Source organism: Oncorhynchus mykiss, chromosome 19 (assembly GCF_057628025.1).
Source record: "Oncorhynchus mykiss isolate SJ-2025 chromosome 19, ASM5762802v1, whole genome shotgun sequence".
NCBI classification, from domain to species: domain Eukaryota; kingdom Metazoa; phylum Chordata; class Actinopteri; order Salmoniformes; family Salmonidae; genus Oncorhynchus; species Oncorhynchus mykiss.
Window position 1 is genome coordinate 23,112,501 of NC_143040.1, and position 9,570 is coordinate 23,122,070.

A 9,570-nucleotide genomic window follows, 5' to 3' on the forward strand; every position below is an offset into this window, starting at 1 on the left:
AAACGAGACCCAGGGGAGAGGAGGAGGCTGGAGCCGGGGTTTAGACAGCATGGGGAGGCCACAGGGACACAACACAGAGAGAACAGAGAGAGAGAGAGGGTGGCTGGGTGGGACACAGAGAGAGAGAGATAGAGATCCCAGGCTGATACCCCAGAGTAGCAGAAACTTTTCTTCCCTTCTCACTTTTAGGACAAACTGTAGAGACGATCACAGAGGTTACGTTTACATAATGACAAATAAACTACACCGAACAAAAATATAAACGCAACATGTAAAGTGTTGGTCCCATGTTTCATCAGCTGAAATAAAAGATACCAGAAATGTTGCCCCACAACGCAATGCCACAGACGTCTTAAGTTTTTAGGGAGCGGGGAATTGAATGTTCATTTCTCCACCATAAGCCTCCTCTAACGTCGTTTTAGAGAATTTGGCAGTACGTCCAACCGGCCTCACAAACTCAGACCACACGTGTATGGGCGATCGGTTTGCTGATGTCAGAGTGGCCTATGGTGGCAGTGGTTTTAAAAAATATATATATTTTATTTGACCTTTATTTAACTAGGCAAGTCAGTTAAGAACACATTCTTATTTACAATGACGGTCTAGGAACAGTGGGTTAACTGCCTTGTTCAGGGGTAGAACAACAGATTTTTACCTTGTCAGCTCGGGGATTCAATCTTGCAACCTTTCGGTTACTAGTCCAACTCTCTAACCACTAGGCTACCTGGGCAGGCATAAACTCGATACAATGAATACAATTTCATTTTATCAATGGCAATTTGAATGCACAGAGATACCGTGATGAGATCCTGAGGTCATCACCTCATGCAAGGAACTGTGCAAAATTCCTGGAAGCTGAAAATGTCCCAGTTCTTCCATGGCCTGTATACTCACCAGACATGTCACCCATTGAGCATGTTTGGGATGCTCTGGATCGACGTGTACAACAGCGTGTTCAACTTCCCGCCATTATCCAGCAACTTCGCACAGCCATTGAAGAGGAGTGGGACAACATTCCACAGGCCACAATCAACAGCCTGATCAACTCTATGTGAAGGAGATGTGTGGCGCTGCATGAGGCAAAGGGTGGTCACACCAGTTACTGACTGGTTCTCTGATCCACGCCCAAACGTTTATGTTTTTAAGGTATCTGTGACCAACAGATGCACATCTGTATTCCCAGGCATGTGAAATCCATAGATTAGGGCTTAATGATTTTATTTCAATTGACTGATTTCCTTATGAACTGTAACTCTGTAAAATCTTTGAAATTGTTTATATTTCAGTTCAGTATTAGTTTGGAACAGGGCTGAAAAGTGTGTGCGTGCCTTTGTCTGTTCGCTCATGAAATATGTATGGTTTCCCCCAACACCCTCCCTCCCACCCGGTCGTCGTTGTCTGCCTGCCTGCACAAACACACACAACAACACACCCACTGCCCACCCACCCACCCAGTGGTTGCCTGCCAGCCAAGAGCTCTGGTAGAGTGACCAGCAAGAGAAATATCCCCGGCTAAACATATGTTGCCACAGTAGCCACACACTCACAAACACACATAGACACACACACACACATACAGAGAAACAGACAGACAAACATACACAGGGACACAAACACAGTGCCTGGGGAGCTTGTGTTAATGTCTGTCCATGTATGACAGACAAGGTGAAGGATCCTCCAGGCAGACTCCCTCTTCAGAGAGAGAGACACAAACAATCCGCCGTGCATACACACACACACAATACACACACACATTAAGGCACTGAGGCAGACAGAGATGCATATCTGAATCCTGGAGGGACTGGAGTGATGTTGTTGTTGTTATTGACTCAGTAAGATGCTCTCTGCTCATCTATTCTGAGCCGTACCTTCCTACTTCCTACTTATGGGCCTCGGTCTTCAGTAAAAAAAAAATGTTGTTGTTGAAATCACGACCAACCGTCCGCTAGCTAGCATAGCGTCTGCGTCCCAAATGGCAGCCTGTTCCCTATGTAGTGCAGTACTTTTAGCCACAGCCCCATGGGCCCCGGTCAAAAGTATTACACTACATAGGGAACAGGGTGCCATTTCAGATGTACTCATCCACTTCCACTCTCCCCCCCGCCGCTATGCAAAGTAGCTAATTACCTGCTGTTTGGCTAAGTGATTGTGACTTCCGCTGGTGCCTACCTTTATTAGATTAGTAGGTAGACCCTACACTACTCCACACATACACACACACACACACACACACACACACACACACACACACACACACACACACACACACACACACACAGGGAGGAGAAGAAAGAAGAGTGCCAGCAAAGGCCAATAATTACAGAACACTGTAGAATTAATGCAGTGGAGTGCATTTAACAGAGTTCTGCGTTTAGATACTGAGAGGTAGGGAGGGACGCAAGGAGGGGGGGGAGGAGGGAGGTCAAGGATAACTCAATTAAAAGAGAGAAAATCTTTCAGGAAATGGAATGTTAATACCTGGTTTAGCGCTCCATTTGAATTTGTAATGTACATTAGAGTTAATTAATTGTGCCGTTAATTGTTCCTCTCTCTCTCTCTCTCTCTCTCTCTCTCCCTCTCTCTCCCTTTCCTCCCATCACTGCCCCTCCTCCTTTCCTCCCATCCTCCTTTCCCTCCCCTGTCCTCCTCCCTCCACCTCCGTCCTCCTCCCTCCAGTCCATGGTGCTCCTGCTCCACAGCCAGCGTCAGTACATCTTTGACTACGACCTGTTGGACCGCCTGTCTGCTGTCACCATGCCTTCGGTGGCCCGTCACACCATGCAGACCATCCGCTCCCTGGGCTACTATCGCAACATTTACAACCCCCCGGAGAGCAACGCCTCGGTCACCGTCGACTACAGCGAAGACGGACAGCTCCTCAGAGTGGCCCACCTAGGGACAGGTCAGACAACTGTCAGAGCTGTTATGGTTGTGTTATGTGTGGAGTGTGTCTAATGTATTTTGTCTCGTCTGTCATCAAGTTAAAAAAAGATATATATTATCACAAAAAAAAAAGAGAACATTTTCAGAAACTTTAAGAAAACTTAAAACCTAAAACTGTATTGCCATTCAACAAATATTGCTAGGAATTGATGTTGGTGTTGTACACAGAATAACCGCCCACTTCTATATCAACAGGTCGTAGAATTCTCTACAAGTACCGACGACAGAACAAAATGGCGGAGATCTTGTATGATTCTACGAGGGTTAGCTTCACCTACGACGAGACAGCCGGTGTGCTGAAGACGGTGAACCTCCAGAGCGAAGGGTTCATCTGTTCCATCCGGTACCGGCAGATTGGACCGTTGGTGGACCGGCAGATCTTCCGGTTCAGTGAGGACGGCATGGTGAACGCACGGTTTGATTATACCTACGACAACAGCTTCCGGGTCACCAGCATGCAGGCTGTCATCAACGAGACGCCGCTGCCCATCGACCTCTACCAGTTTGACGACATCTCCGGGAAGGTGAGGTTCTTCAATCACGTCTAAAACCTTTAAAAAACCTTTCTCACATTTCATTATTTTACTGAAAGTGTGTTTGTGATTTAAATGTACTTTAATTAATTAAAGTTTAATTTGATTTAAAGGTGGAACAATTCGGAAAGTTCGGCGTGATCTACTACGATATCAACCAGATCATCTCCACGGCCGTCATGACCTACACCAAGCACTTCGACGTCCACGGGCGGATCAAGGAGATCCAGTACGAGATCTTCAGATCCCTCATGTACTGGATCACCATCCAGTATGACAACATGGGCCGGGTGACCAAACGCGAGATCAAGATCGGACCGTTCGCCAACACGACCAAGTATGGTTACGAGTACGACGTGGACGGTCAGCTCCAGACGGTCTACCTCAACGAGAAGATGATGTGGCGCTACAACTACGACCTGAACGGCAACCTCCACCTGCTCAACCCGGGTAACAGCGCCCGGCTCACCCCGCTACGCTACGACCTCCGAGACCGCATCACGCGGCTCGGGGACGTCCAGTACCGGTTGGACGATGACGGGTTCCTGAGACAGAGAGGAGCTGAGATCTTTGAGTACAACTCCAAGGGCCTTCTGGAACGCGTCTACAGCAAAGGCAACAGGTTAGTTGGACGATTGGTGACCGTACCGGACTGTACCATCCATACCCCACTGTAAACGCACACCCAAACTTGGACCACTGACGTTTTTTTGCGGGGGGGGGGGGGGGGGGGGGGAATATGTATTTCATTTGTATTGTGTTGTTTGATGATAATTCTTGTAAATGTGTAAATTGTTTCAAATAATTCACTGCTATTAATACTCTGTAATGTTTCCTAATTGTAAAATCTCTCTTTCTATCCCTCCCTTCCCCCAACAGTTGGACCATCCAGTACCGCTACGACGGGTTGGGCCGCCGTGTGGCCTCCAGAACCAGCCTGGGCCAGCACCTGCAGTTCTTCTATGCAGACCTGAACTACCCGACCAGGATCACTCACGTCTACAACCACAGCAGCTCAGAGATCACGTCTCTCTACTACGACCTGCAGGGACACCTCTTCGCCATGGAGATCAGTAGCGGAGAGGAGTTCTATATCGCCTGTGACAACACCGGAACCCCTCTAGCAGTGTTCAGTAGTAATGGGCTTCTTCTGAAGCAGGTAAGGTTTCAGACCAGTTGGAAAGGCCTCATGTACAAGTCCCCGATCCTCTATGTGTTGTTAGTTGGACTTTATGTCCAATAAAAGCTAGTCTAAATCTACCTATCCAGCCAGGTGATAGTTATGCAATGTATTTTAGGTGCAGTACACGGCCTACGGCGAGGTCTACTTCGACTCCAACCCCGACTTTGTCCTGGTGATCGGCTTCCACGGGGGTCTCTACGATCCCTTGACGCGCCTGCTGCATTTCGGGGACCGGGACTATGACATCCCGGCAGGGCGCTGGACCACCCCAGACATCGGGACGTGGACGAGAGTCGGGAAAGACCCGGCGCCGTTCAACCTGTACATGTTCCGGAACAACAACCCTGTCAGCAAAGTTCACGGGGTCAAGGAGTACGTCACAGGTGGGAGACGGTGAATTCACTCTAGTTGACTGCTTGTAGCTTTATGTAAGACATGAACCTTCCTGATGGTTTATAGGAGGACGAGTATGTCACAAATGGAGTACATCACAGATAAGGGACTGTGATGCGACCTTTAATGCACTCTGATTTACTCCCCATAGCTTAGGTAAGCAGATACAATTATATATGTCTGGTACCTTGCTCTGTAGAACGGTACGGCCTGTTATGGCAATACAGCAGGGACACGTTGTCATTGCATGATGACCATAGATAAACAGTCTGTTGTGAATAGACTATTAGTATGAATATTTTATGGCTGTGAACTTTAGTAATTGTCTAGCGGTGGCATATTATCTCATTGCTATGCATCACCATGATATTGCTATTGTTTTCAGCAGTTACCCTTTCCACATGATTATAGTTCTGGCTAAACATGAAAGGTATGACTCGAAATGACTATTTTCCCCTCGGGACAATCCCGTTTGTCCTATCCTAATCTGAAACATTGGGACATCATTTCCCTCAGTGGTCTATTCTCTCATGGTCACAATGTAATTCACTTTCCCATGGTTACAGATGTTAATATCTGGCTGGTGACGTTTGGGTTCCACCTTCACAACGCCATCCCCGGGTTCCCCATCCCCAAGTTCGACCTCACACAGCCATCCCTGGAGATGAAGAAGAGCCAGCTCTGGGACGACCTACCGGTATGTAGTATCCCTCCGCCTTCCTCCCTCCCTTCCGCTTATTTACTCTCTATTGCCACTATCGTACTATCTGCCTCTGGGGTTAATTTACCCTCTATCTCCACTGTCATATCCTTCCGCCTCATTCTGGTTTATTACAACCTTCCGGTATGACGTATCCCTCCGCCTCCCTCCCTCTAGTCTAGTTTATTTACCCTATCTATACTGTCATATCCCTCCACCTCTCTCTGCGGTTTATTAACCTTAGCTAGCTATCTCCACTCTCATTTCCATACTTTGGTTGTACTGAGGAACTGAAACTACGACCACAATCTCACAGCACAGCTGGCTGGAAGACCAACCAACCCACCGTGTTGATTTAGCTTGTTATGATGCACCGCCAGTGAAGAAGAGACAAACAACTTTCAGGGGGGGTCCACAGTTCACCCACGGCTACAAAGTACAGAGAAATCACACACACACAAACACACACACCAATTATACCGCAGCTGAATCATCCTCCGGTTTGTCTTTAAATAAAGTCATTCTACACACGTATTTGAAGTGCAAATGAGTCCCTTATTGGTTTAACTACGTTGCCATGACTGTCGCTTCTTCTTCTTCTCTCTGTGTGAAATTAACAAGCTGTTCTGTTGCTCCTCACAAACCCAACAATCCCATATTTCTTTAAAAAAATATATAAAAAAATAAGCATTGATCTAGAAAACAACTTTTTTGTTGTCGTTGCAGTTGGGGTTTTTCTCATGACAAACAAACAAAGTTCTCCCTGTGATCCTTTTCTTCCTAAAACAATATTCCGTGTTTTGTCTCCATATAAATAGAACATTTCTAGAAGAAAGGGAACCTTTGAATGACTGAAGCTGGGACACTTCTTCACCATGTCAATCTGGGATTTGGTTTCATATTGTCCCTCGTTTTTTGGAGAATATATATATATATATATATATTGAGATAACACAGTACTAGAGGAATAGCCGCCCACCGGTCACAGACATCAATTACAACATCTATTCTACGTTGATTCAACGTAATTTCATTGAAATGGCATGGAAACAACGTGGATTTAACCACAGTGTCTCCAGTGGGTAAAGAAACACAACAGGCTTTACATACTGAGGCTAGAGCAACCCCATAAAGGTTTCAGTTATATCTGTCCATGACAAGGAGAGAGAGTTTGGATTTGATATCTGTGTAACTTTTCTCTCCTCTCTCTCCTCCCTCTCTTCTCCCCCTTCTCGGACTCCTCCCATCAGTCCATCTCGGGGGTGCAACAGGAAGTGACCCGGCAAGCCAAGGCTTTCCTGTCCTTCGAGAGGATGCCGGAGATCCAGCTGAGCCGCCGGCGCTCCAACCGGGAGAAACCCTGGCTGTGGTTCGCCACCGCCAAGTCTCTGATCGGTAAGGGTGTCATGTTGGCGGTGACGCAGGGCCGTGTGGTCACCAACGCTCTGAACATCGCCAACGAGGACTGCATCAAGGTCGCCGCCGTCCTCAACAATGCGTTCTACCTGGAGGACCTGCACTTCACGGTGGAGGGACGCGACACGCACTACTTCATCAAGACCAGCCTCCCGGAGAGCGACCTGGGAGCGCTGAGGCTGACAAGCGGGAGGAAGTCGCTGGAGAACGGAGTCAACGTGACTGTGTCCCAGTCCACCACCGTGGTGAACGGCAGAACTCGGCGCTTCGCCGACGTGGAGCTGCAGTACGGCGCTCTAGCGCTCCACGTGCGCTACGGCATGACTCTGGACGAGGAGAAGGCGCGTGTGCTGGAGCAGGCCAGGCAGAAGGCGTTGTCGAGTGCCTGGTCCAGGGAGCAACAACGGGTGAGGGAGGGGGAGGAGGGGGTGAGGCTGTGGACGGAGGGGGAGAAGAGGCAGCTGCTGAGCGGAGGGAAGGTTCTGGGCTACGACGGGTACTACGTCCTCTCCATAGAGCAGTACCCCGAGCTAGCAGACTCCGCTAACAACATCCAGTTCCTCAGGCAGAGCGAAATAGGGAAGAGGTAACAGACAGAATCCTCGGCACTGGCCGCCAAAGAGACTACCCCCTCCAAATCCTGCCCCCCAACCTCCCTCGCCTCCCCCCTTTTCTCTAAAAAGGGGGAGGGTCCAGGCTAGTGCTGTGTTTAGCGCCGACTAGCTGAAACAAACAGTAAAATGTAGAATATCTTAAACTGAACTATACCTAATACTACCACTGTGGGGCCTGAAAATCAAACAAAACGGCTCCAACTGACGCAAATGTTTGTCCCATGTGCTATACAGCGTTGAATGGACTGTGGACTCTCTTGAAAAGAGAGAAAAAAAAGTCAAAACTCTCGGTTTGTGAAAGGAGAAAAAAACGTTTTTTTTTTTTTTAAATAGACTTCCTGAATTTGCTTTCGGAAAAAATATTTTAAAAAGAAATAAGAAATGTGCTTACATACGCATAACACTACAACACGTCTGGACTAATAGAAGAAAAGCCTTCTGGTTTCTTACACAGGACAACGTCTATAATCTGATTCTACATCCTGACGACTGACCTTTGACCTTTGCGTACTGAAAAGGGTAGTGTTGTTGTTCGCAGTAGGACCATGGGTCTCCAATGGTGGTAACTAGACAGTTAAAACCACTTGTTGAAACCACTTGCTTGTTCTTCTGCTTTTCTTTCCAAAAGGGACAAAACAGCTCCCACCAAGTGACTTCTTTACCAATACTAGATCAAAGTGGGACGTTTTGGGAATCGGGAGGTTGTGTGCGTGTCTGTCTGTCTGTCTGTCTGTCTGTCTGTCTGTCTGTCTGTCTGTCTGTCTGTCTGTCTGTCTGTCTGTCTGTCTGTCTGTCTCTGTCTGTCTGTCTGTCTGTCTGTCTGTCTCTGTCTGTCTGTCTGTCTGTCTGTCTGTCTGTCTGTCTGTCTGTCTGTCTGTCTCTGTCTGTCTGTCTGTCTGTCTGTCTGTCTGTCTGTCTGTCTGTCTGTCTCTGTCTGTCTGTCTGTCTGTCTGTCTGTCTGTCTGTCTGTCTCTGTCTGTCTGTCTGTCTGTCTGTCTGTCTGTCTGTCTGTCTGTCTGTCTCTGTCTGTCTGTCTCTGTCTGTCTGTCTGTCTGTCTGAAATGTGTGTGTGTGTGTGTGTGTGTGTGTGTGTATACAATGGAGACAATGTGTGTGTGTATGTATGGAGGAAGTTAATCAATGAAATGAAATGAAAGAATCATATCCAACCAATCTTTTGAAAAACAACGTGAGACAGTATCTTTATGGATTTTTTTTATTAAGATGAAAAATTCCAAACTTATCCGTACATCAATATTAGCCTCTTAGAGAAAGTAATTTATGTACAGTGTTTATACATAAAAAATAAAATTGTAAAAAATATGAAGATTTTTTTTTTCCTTCATCATGCGTTACTGTTTATACTCTTCATTAAGTTTTCAATATTTTATCCTATTATAATTCATGGTAATGCTTATTGAAATAACATTTTAAAAAATCAACCCTACTGTATTATTGATTTCTGCATTGAGAATATTCGGGTTTGGGTTTTACATTTTCTTGCCTTCATTGATCAGATTCCCTGATATCTGAGACGAACCACGTTTTGTTTTGGCACTTGTATTTTGTATTCGAAAAGTGTCAGTTGAATGGTCGATGTCAGTCAGACAACCATATGTCTTAGGAAATACTAGACTACTACTATCAAGGGCAGCAGAATAGTTTGGCTGTACGGTACGGTAGTATATCCTACCTTGTGGAAATAGCCTTTCAACCTTAAGTCCTTTTGAGTAGGACACAAGGAAGGGCCGCTTGCCCTTCTCAGCAAGAGGGTTTGAAAACAAAACA

The 9,570-nt window shown here is 46.7% G+C and overlaps 1 protein-coding gene across 19 annotated transcripts in view; it reads left to right on the top strand.

Annotated features, from left to right (window-relative positions):
• LOC110498654 (teneurin-3) overlaps window positions 1-9,093 on the top strand; it is a 439,962-nt gene extending 430,869 nt beyond the window's left edge. For all 19 annotated transcript variants that reach the window (XM_090210457.1, XM_090210459.1, XM_090210460.1 and 16 more), the window contains 7 exons: window positions 2,677-2,902; window positions 3,139-3,467; window positions 3,590-4,098; window positions 4,356-4,635; window positions 4,775-5,042; window positions 5,619-5,749; window positions 7,003-9,093. In XM_090210457.1, coding sequence (XP_090066583.1) covers window positions 2,677-2,902; window positions 3,139-3,467; window positions 3,590-4,098; window positions 4,356-4,635; window positions 4,775-5,042; window positions 5,619-5,749; window positions 7,003-7,758 — 2,499 coding nt within the window. In that variant the 3' untranslated portion in view covers window positions 7,759-9,093. The remainder of the gene's footprint in view (window positions 1-2,676; window positions 2,903-3,138; window positions 3,468-3,589; window positions 4,099-4,355; window positions 4,636-4,774; window positions 5,043-5,618; window positions 5,750-7,002) is intronic.
• The last annotated feature ends 477 nt before the right edge of the window (window positions 9,094-9,570 follow it).